The 25038-nt window shown below is 37.8% G+C and overlaps 1 protein-coding gene across 9 annotated transcripts in view; it reads left to right on the top strand.

Moving 5' to 3' along the window:
* VPS13B (vacuolar protein sorting 13 homolog B) overlaps positions 1-25038 on the top strand; it is a 478583-nt gene that overhangs the window by 250223 nt on the left and 203322 nt on the right. For all 9 annotated transcript variants that reach the window (XR_008746679.1, XM_055800741.1, XM_055800742.1 and 6 more), the window contains 2 exons: positions 6064-6284; positions 10681-10887. Coding sequence is in view for 8 of the 9 variants with exons in the window: in XM_055800741.1 (XP_055656716.1) it covers positions 6064-6284; positions 10681-10887 (428 nt within the window). In the remaining variant the exon portion in view is untranslated. The remainder of the gene's footprint in view (positions 1-6063; positions 6285-10680; positions 10888-25038) is intronic.

The raw sequence follows: 25038 nt of genomic DNA, 5'->3' as shown, positions 1-25038 counted from the left end.
GAAGAGGAGAAGGGAGCATAGTCGCACCATCATTTGGGGATATTACAGCCTTCTCAGAGACTTACTGAACTCAGCAGCTCAACATACTTTTAACATATCTCGTACAGTATCCCACAATCAGGTCTTTCCATTTATTTTCAAACTTCTGATAGGATTGTTTTCTGAGGTAATGGTAGTTTGTAGGAATACTTGAAAGAACATTTTAAGTACAGTACTTCAATTCAGAAACGTTCCTTAGCTCAGTCATGCTAAGTAATATACAAACAGAAATGGATTTATCTATGTAAAGAATGAGATATTCTGTTGAACTTATGCTGAATAACAAATACAACTACCTAAGTTCATAAAAAGGTTCAAATCAATCAGATGATAGATCCATGAGTTAGTATTCACTGAGGGTGTCAAAATAGAAGCGCAGAATGAAAGGGCAGCCTAGGTTGGAAGCGACCTTGAATGATCATCTGATCCAAACTTTCATGGCAAAGGGAGCCTAGATGAGATGATCCAGCACCCTGCCCAGTCGCTTCTTGAAAACCTCCACATCCCTGGAGAAGTTGTTCGAGTGAATGATTGTTCTTACTTTAAAAAGTGTCTTCCTTATATCAAGATGAAACCTCTCCCAGTGCAACTTGTACCTGTTGACCCTTGGCTTCTCCATTTTGGCTCCTTGTGAAGAGGGGAACTCTGTCCTATTTGTAGCAGCTCTTCAAGTAAAACTGTTGCTAAGAAGAAATTAAATAGTTAGAAACTCAGTTTTAGCAGAACTGATTTCTTTAGAGAAGTTGTTAGGGTGAGTCGTGACTATCTGTGCATGCTTGTGTACATCCAACTTCAAATGCTGAACAGTTCATCTATATACTCTCTAAGTCCCAAGCTGTAGTGATAAGATAAAATGTGGTGAATTTACAGTCGGGTGAGAAATGTTTTATGATCAGAACTTATGGACTGCTAAGTGGTCTTCCAAAAATTTAAAATGTTATAATAGGAAAATAAATTTAAGTTATGAAGGGAACTAAAATTTTGCTTCAGTGTAAAGCACTAAGATTTAGAGTAACAAAGAGAACATTTTTGGCATCTATGAAATCTTCCTGGGTTTGAAGTTTATTTTGATTATTAATTTAATTATTAATTAAGTATTAATTATTTATTTTGATTATTTTAGTTTAGAATCTTTTCCTGGCTTCCACTCATATCCTTAAACTAGTTACTGCTTACTGCTTTTTTCAGTCTGTTTACTCTGCTCTCCCTGCTTCAATTTCTCCCCCCACCCCCCGCCCCAAGAATCCTTATCTGGTACATGTGAAATGTTCCTCTTTAGGTTTATACCAGTAACTTTTATGAATTCATCTTTGTAAAAATGTTTGGTGTTTGGTTATGTCAGATACAGTAAGATACAGATATTCAGGTAAGACACAGTAAAATACATTTTAGAAACCAGTATTCAAAATATCTTAAAATTGTTGTTGATATTGCTAGATATCATATTCATGTTCTCATATAGATAGTAGTATACTGACAATCATGTAAATCCCTGCATTCCAAATATTTTAATCTGAGATGGCTTTTGTTTGTGAAATATGACAAATTATATAACCTTTTGTACAGATTTTTGTAGCATGTGTTTGAACTCAATTAGTTGGCAATTGACTTGTAGGGAAATATTAGGCCTTCTAATAGTAGTGTATGAATTAATTAAAATGAAATGTATTGGTCATAAACTAGTACAATATAATAGAAGCATAAAGATATAAACCTGCAAAAAAGGCAGTTAAATGTTTTAAATAGAGCAGCAGTATATTGGCATTCTTAGAAGTTATCATCTTGCATTAGAAACTGAAAAATGCTTAACATCAATATAACTGAAAAATAATTTCTGTAGATTCTGAGATTGATATTTGACATTCAGATAGCATGGTATTTCACAGAATGATAGAATTAGGTTTGGGTTGGAAGGGACCTTAACGATCATCTAGTTCCAACCCCCCACCATGGGCAGGGACACCTTCCACCAGACCAGGTTGCCCAAAGCCCCATCCAGCCTGGCCTTAAGCACTTCCAGGGATGGGGCATCGCTGGGCAACCTGTTCCAGGGGCTCACCACCCCCATAGTGAAGAATTTCTTCCTAATATCTAATCTAAATCTACCCTCTTTCAGTTTATTTCAGTTTATATTCATTGTCACCATGTGTAAACCATGGTAATTATTGTATTTAATTTATATATTATGGTTAATGACTATAATATTACTACTTACATTTTTGTGACATTCTTCAGTATCAGAATAGCAATGAAGTTCTGCATAAACAACTTGTTAATGTTCTGTTCAGCTGCTAGAGCTGTCTAGGAGCTGGGTTTCAGTTAGAAAAGCCTGTGTGTTTGTGCTTACATTTGAAGTCTGTGGAACTAAATTTCATCTGCTGAAAGTAAGCTATGGACTTGGGCAGAGCCCTTAGGGCTTTTGACTGGGTGCATCTAAGATTATGCAGCCCTGCAACTGCTTCCCTGTTGCATGACTGGGAGGAGGCACAACAGTGACCTAACATGTAATGTTTTGCAGTTTTGTATTTTTAAACATTGCATGTTGCATGAGAACATAAGCGTATTGGAAATCCATGTTTCCACATGCAGGGAAGACCCTGCAGTGTGGGTACAGAAAGAGAAACTAAGACAAAGCAGTCAAGATGCATTTTGAAGATTCCAAAGAACACCTTTAGCAAGCCTGGGAATAGATTCCAGATCATATGCATGACAAAGATTTCATGATCTCTCTCCTACCATTACTAAATCTAAACAAACAAAATTTCTCTTCATACAACTGTCAACGCTGTATACACAACGTGGTGTAGAACTGCCACTTCTGTGATGCGGTTTTTAAAATAGTGTGTCACATAAAAGTGAGAGCAAACAGAACAATTATTAGTAGTTATGTACATTTATCAATATTGTATGTCCTACATATGGAAAGGCTTATTGTAAGTATTAACTCTAGCTAAGAAACAAAGTGCATCAAATAACTACCAGGGAAAGTGCTTGCACATATCAAAAATTGGTAATTATATAGACTGGAAAAATCATTCAGATACTCTGTAGGAAAGAAGTATTGCTAAGCTATTGCAAATAGAAAAATGTTGAATGCCAGTTCTTAGAAACTTGTCTGATGATTAGGTCAGTCAACTCCCAAAGATCTGAAAGTTGTATTTGTAAATTTTAAGACATTATCAAAGCAGTTTAAGTGTCTTAATGGATACATTAGAAACAAATATTTTTTAAATGGAGAAAAACAAAGTTCATGCATATTGATTATAGAAACGTGTCATTAGTGTTGACTTTGTATCTGATTTTTTTCCATCTATTACAATTAATATTTTATATTTCTTGGCTGACTGAACTTGGAAAAAATCGCTAACTACTTCAAAATTTCTGATCTGAAACCTTTCCAAAGTATTTCAAGTTCCTTTGGTTGAGTTGAATTCTTCAGTACGCAATAGCTTCAAAATAAACTACTCAGGTTTTCAGTTTTTTCTTAGGATGAGACACACGGACTCTTCTGATACACAGTCCTGACCATCTAAATTTATTACTGATGCCACCTGTGGAGGAAACAATAGAACTCTTACTAAAATAATATGGTACAAAGATGTTTGCATCCAGCTTTATTTTAATTTCAAAACTTTATTTTAAAGTTTCCTTTAAGTAATCACAATTTAATTTGTGCTGTTTCTTAGTGCTGTGATTTCTCAGTGGGATGGTGTTGACCACAGGCCACAGCAGGCAGCAAATACATTCTCCATATATTGTTTAAATACACTGCTTTGAATTCTTTATTGCCCTGTGAGACTTCGAGGGCCCATCCCAGTGTACCCAAAACCTGAAATAATTGTTACGCTTTTGTACTTCTAAAAAGCAAAGAACCGTATCTTTCAGGTAAAACAAGAATTACCTATGTATCTTTATCTCATTTTTCTCATATCTGTTGAGCATTCTTGGGGTTTTGGCTCAGTGTCTCTTGTAGAGTGTAAATTCTTTCTCCAGGACCCAGTTACCGTATTTGGGATTGTACTGGGTTTGTGTGGCAAGGTTTTGGTAGTCGGGGGGCTACTGGGGTGGCTTCTGTGAGAAGATGCCAGAAGCTCCCCTGTGTCTGACAGAGCCAGTTCCCGCCGGTTCTGAGATGGCCCTGCTGCTGGCTGAGGCTGAGCCCATCAGTGATACTGGTAGCGCCTCTGGGATAACGTGTTTAAGAAGGGGGAAAAAACTACTGCACAACAGTAGCTGGGAGAGCGGAGTGAGAATACGTGAGGGCAGCAGCCCCGCAGCCCCCCAGGCCCGTGCAGGAGGGGCAGGAGGTGCCCCAGTCACCGGAGCAGAGATTCTCCCCCAGCCCGTGGTGCAGCCCCCGGTGCGGCAGGCTGGTGACACAGGGAGGTCCATGCTGGAGCAGATCCCCACGTGCAGCCCGTGCAGGACCCCACGCCGGAGCAGGTGGGTGCCCGAAGGCGGCTGTGAGCCCATGGGCAGCCCACGCTGGAGCAGCTCCTGGCAGGACCTGTGGCCCCATGGCGAGGAGCCCGGGCTGGGGCAGGGCTGCTGGCCGGGCTGTGACCCCGCGGGGACCCACGCTGGAGCCGGCTGTGCCTGAGGGGCTGCGCCCGTGGGGGGACCCAGCTGGGGCAGGGGGGAGGCGTGAGGAGGAAGGAGTGGCAGAAACAATGTGTGAGGAGCTGACCCCAGTCCCTGTTCCTTGTTCCCCTACGCTACTCAGAGGGAAGGAGGCAGAGAAGGGAGTGAAGTTGGGCCAAGGAAGAAGGGAGGTGTGAGGGGAAGGTGGTTTTAGATTTGTTCTTATTTGTCATTCATCCTACTCTGGTGTTAATTGGCAATAAAATACATTTCCCCAAGTCAAGTCTGTGTTTCCTGTGATGGTAACTGCTGTACGATCTTCCTGTCCTTATCTCAACCCACAAGCCTTTCACCATATTTTCTCTGCTGGTCCAGTTGAAGAGGGGGAGCGATAGCGTGGCTTTGGTGGGCACCTGGCATCCAGCCAGGGTCAGCCCACCACAGGGATTCTGTTTCAGTTTCCATAATCTGTATTCTCAGTTCCTTTCAATTCTAGCTGGTAGAGCTGTTGAAGGTTTTCTCTCACTAAGAAGAGTTCCTGTTGGCCTTTTAAAGACCTACCCAAATAATCCTCTCAGTGGTCCTACTTTGAAAACTTCCTTTTCTTTCCCATCTGTTGACAATTTAAAGAAAATGGATTGTACCAAACTTGCAGGCATGTTGGTGTTCAGCTGGACACTGCCAATTCCTTTATGAATTATTCTTGATAACAATTCATGTTAGGCTGCAAACCACTTCTTTGGGTAGGTTCCTTCCTAAATGTAAGAAATTAAGTGCTCAGTGTATGTCTGTAGGAATTTGTTTTTACAAAATGCATCACCATTTTCTTTGTAGGAAGTTAAGTGGAGGCAGTGGAAAGAGCTGCACTGTGATCAAGGTCTCACTTAGCTGAGCAGTGCATTGGAATAGGCTTTACTCTGTACCACCACCTTGTTGAGATGCCAGCTGTAAATTTTTGGGAAGAAGAAAATTCTCCTTTTTAGTATTAAAACCTGTAAACGTGTAAGAACATAATGTAAGGAACTGCCTCTGTCATCCATATGCTGAAATAAGTGTGGAGTGGTTTGTGGATACTCCTCAGTTTGAGGAAAATCATACAAAGCAAAAAGACTTCTTTTAAAGACTGTATTGTACACATTTGTTCACAGTATGGGATCAAAATTCCCAATGGATTTCATTTTTTTAAAAATAAACTTGCAAAAATTGTGTTACTGTTGTTTAGATTTTGAGGTATTGAATGGAATTGATGATGGAATTATATTTGTGACAGTTTGAGATCAGTTTAATGGTTGTTGATTGCACTTGCTGATTTCTAAGGGGGTTTAGGATAAGGCCTTTACTGATTTTTCAGAAAATAATGGCCTGGCTTTTATTATGCAATTATTTAACTGTTTCCCTTTTTTTTTTTTTTTTTTTTTTTTTTTTTTTTTTTTAAATCATTAGGTGATGCTTTTCCGTGGACTATTAGTCTGCATCATTTCAGTATATATACTCTTCTCGGACAACAGATGACACTTAATTTAGTGGAACCAATGGGCTGTACTTCTACTTTAGCTGTTACTTCACAGAAACTGCTTGCTTCGGGGCCAGAATCCAGACACTCATTTGTTGTCTGCCTCCATGTCGACCTTGAGTCCCTTGAAATAAAATGCTCCAACCCCCAGGTTGGTACATTTAATTGATTTATGAAAGGAAATTAAAAATAACTTGATTTAAGTTCAATTGTTTTGCATTTGGTTGAAGAAGGTCTCTTCTATCTTAATTTTTTCTTAACTGGGCCATCAAGATCAAGGTGCTTAGATTAAGATTTGCTTTGAAGCTCTCTCATGTTTTGTAATTTAAACTCTTCTCAAAATGTAATAGCTACAGTATAAATGCATCTTTTGGCTGATGGAGTGAAATGAATTGCAGATGTACCACTAAATGCTGTGGTGCTGTTCAGCTGTCACTGTGGATTCATATATTGAAGTGGTTTAATGTAATTTTTTTACCATATTTTCCCAGAACTAGCATTTCTTCGAACATAAAATGTTTTTTAGGCAAACAATGGTATCCTATAGTAAAGGAAAAAACAAACAGTTCAATGTGTGTAAACAGAAGTTACCACCTCATTTATGTTTATTGAAAGGCAAAGGTGTTGCTAGATTTTCAGAAAGCGCACCCTGTATTTTACTGACCTAAGTCAAGTTTGTTGTAGTTCCAAATAAAGCAGGTTTTCTGTGCAAAATCGAGTAATCTTGACTGCAGCTTGAATAACAATTTCCTGAAAGTTGCAACGTTTCTAGTGGTGCTGGAGAGAACACTCTTTTTGCTGGGAATTACAAATCTGTTCAGGTCTGAGTAGGGCTCTGCATTCTTATGCTGTGTGCTCCTAAGTTTCAGCTGTAGGCAAGATTTTTCAAAGGGCGTCATGGACAAAATGGACTGTTTATTGCTTGATTTTACTTGAAAGACAGGGAAGGAACACTAAGTATTACAATTTTGATCTGATAGACAGCACATCACGTTTGTAAAGGTTTAGGGACCTATGGCCCGGGTCTGGGAATGCAAAAGCTAAGGTGGCTGATATAATTTTAATGTTATCCCTTTTGTGTGTACTCATTACAATATGTTTCTCAGTTACATGCAATTTTCGCCTTGCCTCATTCCATGTTCTATGAATGAAGCAAGTGATTTAAACAGTGTGTTTTATCCTCAGTGTATGGTTTCCTGCCCCACTCACCACTGCCTTCTATCAGAGTTATTTCTGACTCACTTACTATATGCCATTGTCTTTTGCACTGTATGGGCTCACGCACTAGGAAGAGGGCTGGTGGAGTAAGAGTGCACTCTGGATGTGGCAAATAAAAATTTACCAGCCTCAAATAAAAAAATTGACCAGCCTTAGCAAGGTCTTCTCAGACTTGTAAAGCTCTATGACAGGTGTGTTTGCACACAGAAAGGGTTGCTGCTGTGTTATAAATGTATAAATAGGAATGGACAAAATTACGATTTTGCTGAGCATTTTTAATGTTATATTTAAAGACTTTGGAAAGCTTTGCTTTGCAACTTCGTGGAATTTCCACAATGTTTAATGAATTCATGTGTGATAATTTCACAGCCTATGGAAACTTGCCTTAGTTTGTATTAGTTTTCATAGAACTGTACAAAATTCACCTTGATATAGCAGCTGTTCAGAGAATTGGTAAATATTTTGAGATGTACATGTAGCAAACCGATTGACTACTTTCTTTACTGAAGGGGCGGTCAAGCATTGGGCCAGTCTTCCCAGGGAGGTGGTGGAATCACCATCCCTGGAAGTATTTTAAAAACACATAGATGAAGCGCTTAGGAACATGGTTTAGTGGTGGACTTGGCAGTCCTGGGTTAACAGTTGGGCTTGATGATCTTAGAGGTATTTTCCAACCTAAATGGTTCTGTGAAATTCATGGTAGATTAACTATAAAATTATACTTTAGAGTGGTGGGCTGTATTTTATCTAAAGATTACAGCCTTAAAGTAGGTGATGCTGAATTTGTTAAGTGGCAGCAAAGGTGAAGTATTTTACTATATGGCTATTATGATGTAATATGAAACCATGTTGTAATGGTTGTATCCCTTTAAAATCAATAGATACTTCCAGCATGCAAAATTGCCAGGGTATTGTCTTTTGTTGTAGTTTTCAATTTTGTAGTAATGTATTACTTTTTAAGTATAAACTGCTGTAGCATACTGAACTTCACAGATTTTGCCAAGTAGTCAGTGGGGTCTTACTGAGTTATGTGTGGTTTTGCTGAAGAGGCAGTGGAAGCAGTGAGAAGGGGAAACTTTTTAACAAATACTGGCAGAGTTATTCCTATTTTTGTCATACCATTTTTCCTCTCTTGTATAGAGTGTACTAAAAATAATTATTGTATATTAACTGTTATGCTCAAAAGTACTTATAAAAGAAAGAGGACTTAACACTTAACATTAGCTCTTCTAATATAATCAGAAATGGATTTTCAAAATATTGAAGCTATTCACCTGAAAAAGTGCAGCCATCAAGAGAAGTAGAAATCCTTCCACTTTAATGAGTAACAAACAATGGAATAAGATTAAGTGTATTAAAAATCAAATAGATAACTTTAGCTTGTGATCTGAAGTTTTAAAATTTTATTTACATGTGGAAACGTGCCACCTTTATGTTTTAATGAGGTTTTAGTGTGAGGCTTTTTGGTATTTTCTACTTTTTAATGTATTTAGATGAATATAATCTCCCTCTAATCCAAGTGTGCCTTTTTTCTTGGTGAATTTGTTGGTTTGTCTCTGGTTTCATAGCAGGGTAGAGTACCAGGGTCATACTACTTGGCTAGCTGGTTGCTGGCAATGTTTGGAGAAATGGCTACTGCTCTCTGAAATAGCCACTGTTTCAGAGTGGCTGCAAGGATTCTAGCCTGAGCTTTTTTTTAAAAAAATATCTCTCTCGTAACATAAGTAATTATAAGCTTTAGTGATTATAACTGTTGCAACCCCAATAAGATTTAAACTCCTTAGCACTGGATCAGCTGATGACAAACCTCTCTACCTCGTGTGAGTATGTATGTAAACACAGAATTTCTTCTTTTGTGTTATTTTGTGCCATTATGATCAGTAGCATAATTAAATTTCTGGAACCCCTTCTGTATTAAGACAAGTATAGCTTAAATTATCATTTGGTTTCTTGACCAAAAAATATTTTGTGGGAGAGGAGGTTGCAAGCATGTACGATTTGGACATGTGCCTGTATCCTATTAATTTTCTAGAGCCTGTCTTGCCAGCAAAGTGTCAACACCAGTTAATGTTATATTACTCAATCAATCAGATGGACATTATTAGTTGATGTTCCTGCATTACATGGAAAAGACTCAAGAAAACTTAGAAATATTTAATTAGTAATTTAAAGGTTACCAGTGCACATCAGAGTGAGTGCTACAGACTCAAAATATTTTACAGCGTAACTAAAACAGCTTTTTACCACAGCCAGAGTTACTGTCTTCATATACAGAGCAATCTACAGACAAACAAAAAGTGTACTGAGAAGTTTATCTCATTTAAGGAAAAATTCTGTCAAAAAAGTATATGACCTGCTCAGTGTAAGCCTTGAAACTTCAAAAGAAAATCCAAGCTGAATTAACAAGTTTTTCATAAAATTCCAGCACTTCACATCTTAAGAAAGGATTGTACCATGTACTTAGAGACTTCATCACACATTCTCACGCACAAAATCAAGTACTGTTTTATATCAAAATGTAGATTGACAACAGTGTTTTTCTGCATCTGTTCTGCCCACATAAGAAGCCAGCTTCATAGAGTAGATGTGTCCTGAGGCTTAAAGTTCTTATAAATATGAGAATTTCCATTTTTTATAATGGCAAGTTGGGTATGGTATCCAGCTGTGGATCTGCTTATATATTGTTTTCAGTTTTCTCTTAGCTGGTTTTATACAGTATATTGCACTATGTTGTCATACAAATTCAGTGATTAATGCTTATTTACAAAAACTTGTGTAAATATCTTAGAACTGAGTCAAACAATGTGCAAGCTAAACAGTGCATTTCTGAATATTGGAATGACATATGCTAGGAGACTGTTGAGTTTGATAGTGGATGTTCTTCCAAAGCCAGCACAGTTTCATATGCTCTGTGGGACCATTGTTTTAATATGATTTAAATGAATAATTTTTGCATTGTTAGTATTTCATAAAGTTTATGTTTGCCTTTTTCTAGAGGCAGTATCTGTACATACAAAATATATGATAAATTACCTTTGTTTAATTGTTAAAATTGATTTTAATAAACGTTTTACAAGACTATGTTATTGGTTACGGTTTTATGAGCTACCTAGCATATGTTTAGACAAAACATGGATTATTTCTATCAAAATCACTATTCTCTAACTAATGTTAATTATTTTAATTGCAATGTAGTTGCTTATCAGAACAATATATATGGTGAGAAGTTCAATTCAGCTACATTCAAAGTCTCAGTGGAGGATTTTGATTTTCCTTCACCTCATTAAGGAAAGGTTAATTAAAGGTGGGTTGTATTTTTTTTCTTTTAGATGCAGCTTCTATATGAATTGGCTGAGATCACAAGTAAAGTTTGGAATAAAGTTCAGAGGAAAGGAATTCTATATCAGTCTTCTGTCTATACTGAAACCATGACAGGACCTGTTCCTCCTAGCTCTCCAGTTAAAAGTAGCATTGGTACCGCTCCACCAGATACCAGCACATACAGCCCATCTGCTGACATTGGGACCACTACAGAGGTAGGCTTTCGTAACACAATGTCGTGCGATTCTGACTTAAAAGGTGTGGTGGTGTGCAGCCGAGTAAGAATCAGAAAAATCAGAAAGAGCAGTAGTGTCCCTATGGAAGGTAGCTTTGCCCCAGTAAACTAATGAAGAGTACTTCATTACTCAGTTTGGTGGAACAAGAGGAAGGAGAAAAAAGAAAAATGCTTATTGGTTCTCAGTTTATGATTTGTCTGGATTGTTTCTCTTCGAAGTGAACAAATATTAACTCCTGTCAGATAATTATGGTTAGTGTTTTCAGGTCAAGCAGCATAAGCGATTTTTCAAGTCCAGAATTACTAGAATAGTAACAGGTGTTTTGGAAGTACCTGTGATACCTGTGCTGCTTGTGAGTCATTCCAGGTAGCTTCAGGAGTCATCCTCTCAGGCTGAGGCCAGTCACTATGATGCCCGAGTCAGTGAAGAGCTGCTGTGTGTAGACTGGCATATTGGCAATCCAGGGAGGTGGAGGGGCAGACAAGGCTCCCAAGGCTGGCACTGCAGGACACCCAGCGGTACCCTCACCCCAGGTCCATCCGGCTATTGTTACCCTCCATCTGTGAACTAGTTCTGGAGCTCCGCTCCTTCCCCTCTCCCAGTTGTCCCATGTCTCAGGAGTGCTTTTGTAACTCTGTCACATGAGGATTTGAGTGTGCAGCTTCAAATATAAGAAAGATTGGCCACTTGGTTTTATGTATTTCTGCTTCCTTAATTTATAGCACTGCCTAACTGCCTGGAGCAGTCTGGTACCTGATCTTAATCTCTGTGTGTGCCTAAGACTGTAAAATATTATTCTGAGGTCTGGGAAGGAGTTCTGCTTCTCTGCCATACTGAGGAAGGGAGGCTAATTCTCTTATTAACATGAATACAGTGTTAAAATTCATCCATAAGTCTCATTAGCTGTGAGTCATTAGCTATGAGTCATCAGGTAGCCGCTATGTAGTAGAACGGATGGTCACAGGAGGCTGTGCAGCTCAATAGGCCTATATATGATTTTCTTAGTGCCCGTGTCAGGCTTACTAGTCAGAATAATGAGTTGGCCTTGTTTGTGCTCCAGGAGAGAGCCAAAACTGCATGAGCTGAATGTATACCAATGGTATATCCTACGTATGCAATGCTTCATTCGTAACATAAAGCTATTTAGAAAGCAGGAAGACTGTTCTTAGAGACTGGGTTTTATTCTCAGGATAAACACAGTAATTTTGGGCACACCTTCTAGAACAGTTCTGGAATGCGGGCACATACACAGCAGTCTGAATGCTGAGTGCAATTACATATTCAACAATATTTGCCCAGTACTGCTTCAACCCTGTGTATGGTTTATATTAATTCCCGGGTTTGGAGAAAATAAAATGGTGATTGCTAGTACTTACTTTTTATATGCATCACACACACATGCACAGAGATAACCGTCATTAAAATGTGTTTGAGCTAGAGTTTCAGTTCTTAAGTTGTTTCACTAAAATGTTTCTAGATTATTTGAATACCCTTGGTTTTGGTGTATTTCTATGTGGGTGTGATCTCAGTTGGGAAAAATTTTGCCATGGATGCAGAATTGAAGGTAAGCAAATGGTGACACCAACAGTGGTTTTCCACCTACTCGCATCAAATCCCTTTCTCATGAAAATCAGAAACCATCAGCTTTATAAATAACTATTTGGTTTTGACCCTCTATATAGACAGCAGTATTTGGAGTACATGCTGTACTTGGAACATTACTTGAAACTGATTCAGTAATTGTTTTAATCCATATGTTACCAAGATTATTTTGGTAATATGGGTCTGAGTTCAGTGTTCATATCTTAGCCCTTGCAAAATGTTGTTCATCATTTATTTAATTTTCTTTCTATTCTCAACAAATGTTATACACTTGCTAAATGAATTTTCCCCGATCGAAACGAAGTTTGGTGAATTAGCCAACAAAGGACAATGTTAGAATTTGTGTTCAGTCTTTTCCACTCTGAAGCTAAGGCCATATTTCAATCTTGTTAGAATAGAAAGTTCTATTAAAACACATGGCATTAATATTGGAATTTTTTTTCACTATAGGGGATTTAGAGTTGACATAGCATTTTACAACTGAGATTTCAAAACTGCTTTGAAAGGAATGTATCATTGTGCTTAGACAGGATAAATAAATTAAGAAATTGACCATGTTCTGAGGATTTTATTAAAGACATGGGAGAGGAAAGAAAAGTACAAACAGGATAAAACATTTGTATGAAGCCATAGTTCATATGACCAAAAGACCGAGGAATAGAGCTCCTGTTGGGCAGCTCCTTTCAGAGCTCTCAGCCCAATGTGTTCTGTCTGGGGCTGTGGTAGGAAGGCAGTCCAGGAGAAAAAGCCAGCACAACAGATGGAAAAGCATACTGAGGCAGGTGTCATTTGTTTAATGGAGACAGTGAGGTGGGAGACGATCTAGACGGCCGGATATCTGAGATTGTAAGAAGTTCTTTGTCAGAAATTGAAAATGAGAATTAGAAGGCTATTTTTTATATTGTCAGGAAAAGATTCACAGAGTTGTTGAAGTAGGAGTGTAATGTTTTTGCCTCCACAGCTGAGGAAAATCTTACTCCATTTCTGATTAACTGGGTGGGAAAATTAGGTATATTGAGGTGCTTAAAATCAAAACAGTATGTAAGGTGCATGTAGTATGTACCAAAACAGTATGTAGGATTTTAATCAACAGTAAAAAAAGAGAAAGGGGAAGGTTTTTAGTTACTCTGGTTGAAAAAAGTCTTGGAGAAAATCTTCGTCATGGGAAGTCAAGCCAGCGTTTAGATGCCTATAAGACTAATAGCTACAAAAATGCTGTATTGAGTTTGTGCGTACTATTATTTGTGTGAGTCAGTGTTTACACTTGAAGACCACCTTTGATATCCATCTTGTGATTTCTTGAAAAAAGTTAGTGGTACTGTAAGGTGAAATAGAATGGATAGCCAGTGGAGGATTCATCTAAACGATTTGGTTGTTATGGGATGTAACATCTTGACCTAGTGCTTTCTTCTATTTAAAGACTGAGGTATGAAAAAAACCGAACCTCAAAAAACATAATTATGCCTTCACTCTTAGAACTAATTCCATGTCAAGCTACCAGTTGGAATGAGGTAAATCACCCACTAGGATAACCAAGTTAATATATTTATTCTAGATGATGTAAACAAAATAACATTTTCCAAACAAATTTTTATTAAGCCATAGGGACAATGATCTTAAGCACTCTACCACCATTTTAAATCAATATAGTCATCACTTCACCTGATATTTTTTGCTTTTTTAATCTTTTGGTGGCTGTCAGTAAAAATAAATCTCAGTGTTTGAAGCTTTTACAGATCATCAGGTGTAAAGTAGTTAAGAACATTGCTTCTGAGACTGCATAGTCCTGATGTCTGTGAGTTGTGTAGTGCTGTTGAGGGTGGGAAAGGGAAAGAGGCAGGAGAATCACACTTAGCCAACCAGTGAGAAACAATAAAAGGAAACATACTTTCTTCTCACATTTCTAGTAGACTATTTTAGACAATATAAATTAAATAATTTGTAACATAATGGCTGGCAGTATCTCCGTAATACATTCTCTTCTGCGGTTGGTGGCTGTCTGAATTTATTCAGTGTATTTCCTAGTATCAAAGCACAAGCTCTGTTTTCTTTATAAATGACATGGTTGCTATCCTGTTCTTTGTTGACAACTTAAAAATATATGTATTGAAAAATTAGCTAAGGAATCATATAGAATCACAGAATTCTCACTTTTTCTTTTTCACCAGTGAAAGCTGTTTGTCCTTTGAGAGTAATCAGCTCCTCTGCTCCTTTTGCTAACTTAATTACTATCATACCTAGCTGTAGATAGTGTGATCATGAAATTGTGCCTCTTCTTTATTTGAAGAGGGTAGGATGCAACGATGAGAGAGAGAATCTGGTCACTTCTGCTGTCTCCAGCAGCCCCTTTGAACTACTTCAGTCTGCTGAGTGTCTCAGGTATAGTCCCTATAATGTAGACTTTACTTGAAGAAAAATAACCTCCTTAGTATGCTCAAATATGCATAGAACCCCATCATAGACGTGGGGGCACATCTGAGCAGCATCTGTACAGAGCTATAACAGCTATGCCTGTGCCCCAAAAGGAGGCAAAGTAAGTCAACAGGCCTTGTAGGCAAGAAATGTAAACAGATATTTTTTTTAATTGTTTTGTTTCCTGTAAAGTACAGCAGCTAGTCCTTCCTGTCAAATTGCCTAACGGGCTGCAGATGTCAGTCTGTTATACCATGCTATTTTCAATGAGGCCAGGTTTTTCTTCTGGGGGAAGACATAGTCCTCCATAGTCTATCCAAAGTATGCATCATTGTATATAACATCTATCTTAAACAGGAGACTTTTTATCTGGAGACCCTGTTTGTTCAGAGAAGCCTAACTAATGAAATCCAAACAAGTATTTTAAAACCCAATTGCATTGTCTTGCACCAAAGTACAGCTGAGGGCTGAATATTTTTCCAGGCATCTTCTGAAGAAGTAATCTTAATTTGAAAAAGTGTAGAAGCAGGGTGGGGTGTGTCGGAGCAATCTAATGCTTGTCAGCTTCATATGTCATGGTATTCTTCAAGTACTCTTCAGAGACTGGTATAGAAAATCTGAGCCGTGCAGAGGGATTGGTGGTGTTTGGAGACAGGAAGGCAAAAGTTATCTTTAATACCTCACAGAAATGGTGACTGTAGGAACTGGCATGTCAGGGAAGTTAACCAACTGAGAATAAGTGATACTGCATGGAAGCAGAGGATGGGTGAAAAAGGCATGCTTTCAGTGAACAGTAGCAGGGAAAGGGAAGGTGCAGGCAACTGAGAAGATTAGAGTACCATTCCACCATTTTCTTGAGTCTGATTTATCCCTGTTTGTGGTTTTACTGCTGGTTGGAACTGAATCACTCCTTTCCCTTCCCACGGAGTCTGAATTCCATCAAGGGAGCAATAAAAAAAGATGAGGCAGTTATAGTGCAGGCACTCACTGGCCAGGAGATCTAACACCAACAAAACCTTGCTTAATTGCTGTCTTGATAGTGGTAGGTCTGAAAACAAGTTGCAAATACTCAGAGAAATAGAAAAAACCTTTAATTTTAATCATTTCAAATACTGTGTACTGAACATCTTGACATTCGCTAAAATGCTAGTATTGATTATTTGTAGATGCATATGTTGGCCTTCATAAATTTGAAGGTACTTGATATTGGCCTAATATTACTTGCAAAAAAGCCAGTGGAAGCAAACCTAGGTCCATGTTGTTTGATTTGGAAAATACCATCCTGTATTTACAAATTATAATTTCTTTTCAGACTATTGTAAAAGTAATTTTTTTAATGAAAGAAATAGAGGAGATAATATATTAAAATCAAGTGCATCACCCACAACTTCACCTTGCATCTCTATGTTTTACAGTCATTATTGCTGATAAGCAGCAGTGAAGTATATAGAGTAATTAAACAAGAATATGAATTTCTACAGGTTTGACTTTGGGAGATTTCCTAGAAGTTAACATTTTATCAGAGTCTATATTTTGTTTATATGTTCCTCTATTTTTAAATCTTGACATCGTGAAGTCTGTCGAACAGAAACATTTTGCTGTGACTAGGTACATTTTTTTTAAGTTTAGAGATTTTACAGTTAATGTGTTATTTTGTTCTGTGGGAGACAAATGATTATTTTTAAAACTTCTTTCAGCTGCAATGGGCTTGTTGTAAATGAATCTGAAGAAAGAAAACTCTTAAAACTGTTTATATTAAAGACCCCCCAAAAAAGTAATTTGTTTATGTGATCTGTGGATGATTTATATTTTAAGTTGTGTGCGGTTCTTCTCATGCTGACACGTTGATAGTGAGCAGCAGAGTCCTATGTGAATAAAGCTACCTAGCTTACTGAATTTTAGTCTGGGTGGTGGTAAGACAGGGAAACTTGAGTAAGAGACTTAAGTACTGGAGGGCTGGAAACAGTTAATCGTTTTTACCATGCCTCCTTTGGAACAGCAAAAGCAAAGGTAGTAGGGACTTAAAACAGGCCACTTGTTACTGTTTACTTAAGGACAAACAGTGGTAGAAGTGTTTAGTCCTTGGGGAAGCTTGGTGATTGAGCAAGAACGCAGAAGTTATTTTGATAAGGAATAGCGTTAGTGTGGCCAAACTGTGATCATCCCTGAGCTTTAGGCAGGCCAAGGATGAAGGCCCCATATGTTTGGATCTTCCTGATGAACAAAGATAAATTCTGCTAAGAAAATAAACTCGGTATATTGGTCAATTTGCAACAATTGGTGAAAGAATTAAATTGTGTATTTTAGGACTTGGCATGAGAAGTTGTGGGAAAATAGTTCAGGGTTTCTGACTCTGGCTTGATTTTTCTGTAGATCTGGAAACAGAGCAGAAAATTAATGCATAAACATATTTAACAATACCACGCTGGGTGCTGAAAATCCAAAATGAAAATTGAAACTGCATGAGAAACAAGAGCACAGTCTCTATTCTCTCCAGTTTCTTAGTTTTTCACTGGAAATAAAAAAGAAGACGGCAGCCACTACTGCAGACCATCAGTTTTTCATGCCCTGTGATTCTGCCCAATGGTTCTGGTTACAGCACCATTAACAGAAGGCAAAGAAGAAATGCAGTCTCTTAATTTTTCACCTCCCAAAGGATAGCCACATAGCAATGTCTGCCTTCAGAGGAGCCTCTGCAGTGCTTCTGCTACTGAGAAAGAGAATGGGCCAATTCAACTGTTTACATATCTTTGAGTGGCAGAAGAAATTTAAACAGTATGTTCACGTTGAACTGTTGAAGTAGAGGATGGGTGGAGCGAGTAACCCAGTAACCTCTGACAGGGACATGGTATTGAGCAGCAGGGGATGTCTGCTGATAAGCTCTGCAGCTGGCATAGCTGCAAACAGAAGACATTGTCACTGAAAGCCTCGCCTTAATGCAGGTTTAGCTGTACCATCAAGCCAGCTAGTCCAAGCAGCAGTACATACAAGTGACCTGGAATACTGAATGGGAACATGGGAACCCAAGTACAGAATTGCAGTGCAAACCTAAGTGAGTTGAGGCCCTGGTTAGGACTTGGAGGCCCTGTGGTAGAACGTTCCAAAACCCTGCCAATTGCACGTACAGGTGTCTGCCTCTCGGCTCTGTCCAGAGCTTCACAGTTCCTTTATTTCTGGTATCATTGTTCTATATCAGCATGTTTGAATCTTAGAAATTCAAGGACTGGTTTTCTTTTTCAATTTCATCTTTAGAAATACTTGCATGCAGAGGCCTTACTTGTGTGTTGCTGAAAGAAGTTTTGTTCTACAGCTATGCAACTGTGTGCTAGACAATTTGAATGGGATTTAATAAAGCCACCTCACATGCTATAAAAATTAAAGTGTGAGAAATTTCTGCAGATCAGACAAGCATAAACATAAAGCACTTGGAATGATGCTAGCAAAAGCTTAGCTCCAGCAATAGTAGTTAAAGCTGCGAGCACCTTGGCCTCTTTTCCTCGCCTGTGTCTTTTTTGGTTATAGCATATCAGATGCAGGATACAGGCCTATTCTATTATGTATTTATAAAAAGGAGGAAGTAGTTTCTAATGATACATCTGGGCCTGTACCCATAACTCTTTTTTTGTAAACTTCATAGACTCGGAAGTTGGTGGGGGCACATTCCCTAAAATTCAGGATTTGCTGCTTTTAAAATTGATTGCACATTCTTTAGGTAATTTCCTTTTTATATATGTCTGGAGTTATGCTAAATAAATGCAGTTCTTCAAGAGTCTCACAAATAGTGTTATAAGTAACCTTGTGCCAAAATTATAACTGACTGATTCTCCGAGAGGCATAGTACATCTTTCAGTATCTTCAGAAGAATAAGCTTAAAGAAAAGTGTGGGAAAATGATATCCTCAGTTTTCCACAGAACTAAGTTATCTATATACTCAAACCACTAAACAAAAACAGCTCTCTGTGGAAAAAAAAAAAGTTTTAAAAATGCATGAAACAACATAGTAAATTATAAAAATAAAAGAACCCCACTATAAAATCCAAAACTTGCCATGGTGGCAGTACTTATTTGCTGTTAACTATACCCCTTTAAGGTTAATTTACTATTGCTTTCTTCTTTTTTAACTGTCAGAAATTTAAACATCTGCCAAAATATTATAACAAAGTTGATTTTCATGCAAAAAAAGTTTTGTAACATCCAGTGGGAGAGTGAGGGTGTGTATGGAGGGCAAGGAGGAGACAGTCTCTCATTCCCACCCCACCACCCCCTCCATCACAGTTTTTAAGTTACAGTTTGGCAAATCAAGTGTGCCTACTCTACAAAAAGAACTTGCAAAATGGTCCAGCTGTGTAAAAAGAAGAAAAAAAAAAAAAAAAGAAGAATTAAAAAATGCTTTTCATCGAAGAAAAAGAGTAGAGAGCAGCAAATCAGTCCACAGAACATCAACACTGGCTTGAAATTTGACTTGAACTGTAAATGAACATATTCTCAGGTTTAAATAATTGTTGTTTCTCATCATCACCCTTAATTGGCTTCCATTTGATACCTTGTGAAATCCATCTGAGGATCTCAGGTAAGGGAAATTGGCCTTGGCTCACTCCTTCCTTCAGAGCTTCCCCGCTGAGGGGATCCCCCTGTTTCAAAATACCATTGACTCCAATGTCTCTAGAACATGTGGGGTTTGAGAACAGTCATCCCAGACACAATGAAACTCCAACTCAGAAGCATCATCTTTATAGGAGTATCATTCAAAAACAAATTATGGAGGTGTGGAAAGTAGAACGTCAAAGAACCATTTGGATGAGTTATAAGAAAGAAACAAGAAGGGAATTTATTCACAGGCATTTAAAGGTTCAGAACTGATATTGTGGTGATTGCAAGTCATGAAATAGGATGAGGCTTCTCTGATGTCAGAATGAGGACTTTGCAGTAAAGACTCATTAAAAGGGGAGACAGGATTCTCAAAGTACTGTGTTTCCAGCTGTGGAATGATACATTTTTGCTCTTGCTTTTTATAACTTCACAAGCAGGCAGAGTAGATAGTTGGAGGGGAGGCAGGCTAGTGTTTGAAGAAGGTGGACAGGTATTGTTAGAGGATGTCAAAATTGTTGGGGTAGTTGTTGCCTCCTGGCTTATGCCAGTATCAATGGAGTCTGCTCTTTCAGGAGAAGGAATAAGGAGTAACATCGGTTAGAAGTGGAGAAGTGGCTGCTCTACCTGCATCCTTTCAGATGCTGGGGGACTTCCAGGCCTGATTCCAGGACTTCCAAGGCTATTTCCCAGTTTTCATTCCTTCCCCATACTTTTCTGTTCCAAGGACAAGTGCTGGCATCCTTGAAGAAACAAAACTGAGTTTTGCTTACAGTGCTGAAAAGTTATCTACTACCATGTGTCTGTCAGTGCTGCCTTGTAGGACAATTAAGTGGCACTGGAGAGAGTAGAGTTGTTTGTGAAGACAGTAGGAAACGTCTTGCAAAGACAAGGTTAGTAAACAGTACTTGGAGACAGGAGTCTTTGGACAAAAAGGTCTCATAAGAGGCAGGAAGGATTTTGCTGGGGATGCAAATAGAAAATAAGAGTTACAGTTTTGCAGAAAGGAGTTAACCTCTGCCCTGAACATGTTATTTAGCAGGTTCTACCACCCCTTTGTTTTTTCACCTTGTTGGTTGCCGTATGTCCGCTGTGCTACACTTACTTTGGAGTTGGGTGGATCTTAGTGAAATAAGCTATCTGAGGTTTCTCCGAATTGATAACCTACTGTGGCAGGCATTAAATATTATTAGATACACAGCAGGAAACAGGCTGTAGTACATTTAAAAATATAAATTTGCAGACAATGTAAGAGAAAAATGGAAGGAAGAGTAAACAAAGAAAGAGGGTCATATTAAGTCTATGGCTTGGAGAGGGATTTCAGGTGTGTTTGTATAAGGAAGTTTGCTCAATGAGAACACAATGGAGAAAAAATGCTCAAAACAGGAAGGACAAGGAGGGAAGCAGGAAGGAAGGAAAGGCATAGTGTGTAGCTGAATTAAAAAAAGAACAAGTTAACTTTGAAGGTTAACCTAAGAAGGTTCTTTCTCCCATTTTGTTTATATGCCGGCTGTTACTGACTTAAACACACTGACAACTTGGTGACAGTTAAGAACCTTTCATGGAAGAAAGGATTCTAAAAGAGAGATGTTAGAGAGATGGGTGGATAAAATGGTATAGGAAAGTTTCCTTCCGGAAAGTCTGTTTGAAGGGAACTGGATGAATCTCCTCCTTTAACTCTGGTTGTCTGTTCTCTTCTATGCTCTGTTACCACCTCTCTCACCACAGACTCATCCATTCATCTCTTGTTTCTGTCACTTGTCTTCTGTAAGTGCATTCAGAATCTCACTTCTCAAATGTATTTCCTTAAGTCCCATTATTACGGCTTCCTGCTCCTTCCATCACACATGCAAATAAATATATACATACACAGACAAGTGTTCTTTCTTTTTCTGACTAATCTTGCTGATAGTCTTCTGGTCCTTGTCCAGCTACTTCAAACCAGTCTGTACCTGACTGTCTCATCTAGAAAGCACAGTGTTTCTCATCTTAGTTTCTGGGCTAATTGCACTTCTGCCTTTATGGACTCCATGAGGATCACACGTTTAATTGATAGGCCTCTAAGTACTAATTCTTTTACAGAACAAGAACTTTATTCAGACCAAGGCATAGGTGTTTGTTTTCTTCAATTTGTTTCTGCACGTCTTGGGTATCTCCAGCTCTGTGCGCCTTTCTTCATTCATTCATTTATATTCTCTCTCTCGATCTGCCCCTTAATAAGTGATCAGGCATTTTATAGCAGACATCTAGATTTATGTAGAATAAAGACATCACAGACAGAACCCATCTAAGGACAATAAATACATAATATGCATTCTGGTTTATTACCCTTTCATATTTAAGATGCTAGCATAGATTGCACCTTTCCAGAGGTTACTACTGTCAATACTACGTAATTTTCTTACCCTTTTATTAGTTCTCCTGAAGATGAGCTACTTATTTTTTCCTGTGGGTTGAAAGTCTCTGTTGCTTTTCTTTCATGCTTTGCAATCTCATTCCTACACGGCATTCACAAATCCGATGAGTAATATCTTTTTTTTCAGTCTGACTTGTACATTGTCACCTAATGCCATATCCATGGTTCGTTGAAACAGTGTGACTAGTATTTAAGGAAATCTTCCCAAATAGAACAGCACTTGCTTTCTGTACACCAAGGAAACACTTCCCATAGAGAATGTTTTCATTGTCATGAACTCTTCTGCAAAAAACAGGCATTTTTTTCTTTGCTGATTCACCAGTCACTGCTGATTAGTAATAATAGCACTAGTCTTTAATTCCACAGATTTACAAGTTTGAACTACTTAACTTTTAGAAACAGCAGCTCTAATTCAAGTAACTGCCAAGGTATCTTTTTTCCTATGGTGACTTCTTTTAAAACCGATTTCTTTAATACAGTCAACACAGATTTGTACATAGACAGTTTTGCACGTACCTGAATTACGTACTAGCTAGTTAGATTCATAATTAAAAGACACTATTAGATGGATTGCTAGTGTTGAACCATGGTACAGTTAGAACTGGACTCATATTTCTTTGTTTTCCCCTTCAAAATGATATCTGAAGATCAAAAGCCCACCATGATTTGAATGACATTTAATAAAGCAAAATCTAATTCCTTAGATCTAGAAACAAACAGCAACATGTGTTTTATGGACTAACAATGGTGATATTTTAAAAAATTAACAATAATATTCAAATGAACAAAAATTTTAAAAATGAACTATAATCTATAGTTATAGTTAAAGCTGTGGAAATACCACTGATTTTTCTTAAAACTCAGTTGATGAAAGTAGAATATTTCTTTTCTTTTCTTTCTGGATTATGTAATTTCACCATGGAATTAACATAACAGTGCTGTATACCATCTCCCTTCATCCGTACTTAGCCTGAAGGTTTGCCTTACTTAACTGTGGCCTGAATTTTTTTTTCCTTTTATTTGTTAACAAAAGTGAGATAAGGTGATTGAAATGTGTATATACTCCACTAAGAAACCTTCTAGTAGTAGCAGGTAACTTTTTGCACCTCTGGAGTCTAGTGGTTTTTCAAAACATGGTCACCTTTGGCTCTATATGTAGTCTGTTCAAAGCTTTAAGCAATAATGCCTTATATAATAAATAGAAAAAACAAATAGAAATATACCGGTTTCCTTTCATCCCTTTTGATTAATGTGAAGACACCATCACAATATGTAATTAAAGGTGAATTGAATCTTAATTTTCATTTCAACACTTCATATTACATCTGTTGTACTGCTCTAGATATTATAGTCTCGTGTTTAGGTATTATTTTCCAGTAGCATATATTAGTTAGTTGCACCAGTTCTCCCTTCCTCATATGAATGAATATCTGGAGTGGTAAGTTTTCTATGTCAGCTAGAGAAACGTAGATGGTTTCTTACCAGTTGTAGTAGGTATCACTGAATTTTTCAAGGGTAAAATTACTGCACATAGATAAAGTTCTCTGTGTCCTCTAAGAGTTTTGCTGAGACAACAACAAAAATCAGTAAATGTTAATTTGAATGGCATAGACCTGAAAGTATGAAGCAGAAGCTGTGTTTCAGCGTTCCTCTACAAAAGTGGTAAAGGTAATCATATCTTTCATTATGCAATGAATTCTAAAAGCACAATGTCAGCTGCTCCATTTGGTGTATGTCAGATAGCCCAAAGTCATAATGAATAGCATACAAAACTTTTGTAAGGTTTTTTGACCTTCCTTCTTGTCTTCTCTTATGGTTAGGTTGGTGATAAGAGAACAAGTATCCGTGATAGAAATCCTGTAATTAAGCTGTAGGCATGAGTTGATTGAAAATGTGATTTATCAGCATAAATGCTTCCATATGAGCTTGTCATTTGGTTTGGGCTAAGTTCTACCTGTCCAGAAAATAGATTGCTAACAGAATTTACATACTCAATATTCTCCAGTCTTGGACTGCAGAGTGAGCCTATTACTGTCAGATTTCTTGCCTGACAGTTAAAATGGATTCAGTCAAACTGCAGTGCTTTCTGTGTAGATCTGATTCCAGCGTGTCTCCCATAGAAATCATCTTGGTTTGTCATTAGATAAATCTTCAAAATTCCCAAACAAGTTGTTCATAATTTACAATTCCTAATCCCCCAAACCTCCAGTGAAAGTTAAGACTTTGGGCATTTATTGGTCTGTAAATCTTAGAAACAACTTGGTCTTAATGGATCAAAGTGACAATGCACTGTTCCTTTCCTTTTGTGCTTGAATAATGAAGAAAACTTGCAACACTTGGTGGAGTTGTAAGTGAAGATGCTGGTGGATTTTTAGTGGCTTCTGGTTGACATTAGTGACTTATGTGTCCACTGCATTCAGTTTAACAGGCTGTAAACACTAGGAGCTGATGAGCAATTATATGTTTGTAACTTTCCTATTTGGAGGTAGTAAATTCCAGCAAAGGTGCAGGATGAAGTCATATGGCTAGTAAATATTTCAGTTGTGCCATCAGGAATTACCAGAATGTGCCTGCAGCACTTCTCAGGATTGATAACAGGCTTGTAACAGGATTTTTAGTATAGCTTCTATATGTTACATTCTTTTCCTAAAAAATATTAACCTTTGTGTTGTCTTTGTAGAGCCCTTATTGTTTTACAGAATAATCGGAGATAATTGATGGCACAGAAGCTTCTACAAGGTCATTTGTCAACATATCATGTATTTAAGAATAATGCAAGTGACAATCTCCTTTTTTCAACAACAAAAATATTTTATAAGTGGCAACTGAAATGTTTCCAATTCTTACAAAAACCTATTTTTTGTGAAATCATTTTCCCAAGCAGTTACAGGGAAGCAGCTAGAAAAAGGGGGATAAAAACCAACCCAAACCCAGTATGTATGTACTTGTCCTGGTTTCATCTGGGATAGAGTCGATTTTCTTCTCGGTAGCTGGTGCAGTGCTGTGTTTGGGATTTGGTGGGAGAACAATGCTGACCGCACACTGGTGTTTGTAGTTGTTGCTGGGTGACATTTATACTGAATCAAGGACTTTTCAGTTCCTTGGGCCCTGCC

Source organism: Falco peregrinus, chromosome 3 (genome assembly GCF_023634155.1).
Source record: "Falco peregrinus isolate bFalPer1 chromosome 3, bFalPer1.pri, whole genome shotgun sequence".
In the NCBI taxonomy this organism is placed as follows: domain Eukaryota; kingdom Metazoa; phylum Chordata; class Aves; order Falconiformes; family Falconidae; genus Falco; species Falco peregrinus.
The sequence above is the reverse complement of the archived record's forward strand: the minus strand, read 5'-3'. Positions and strand labels throughout refer to the sequence as shown.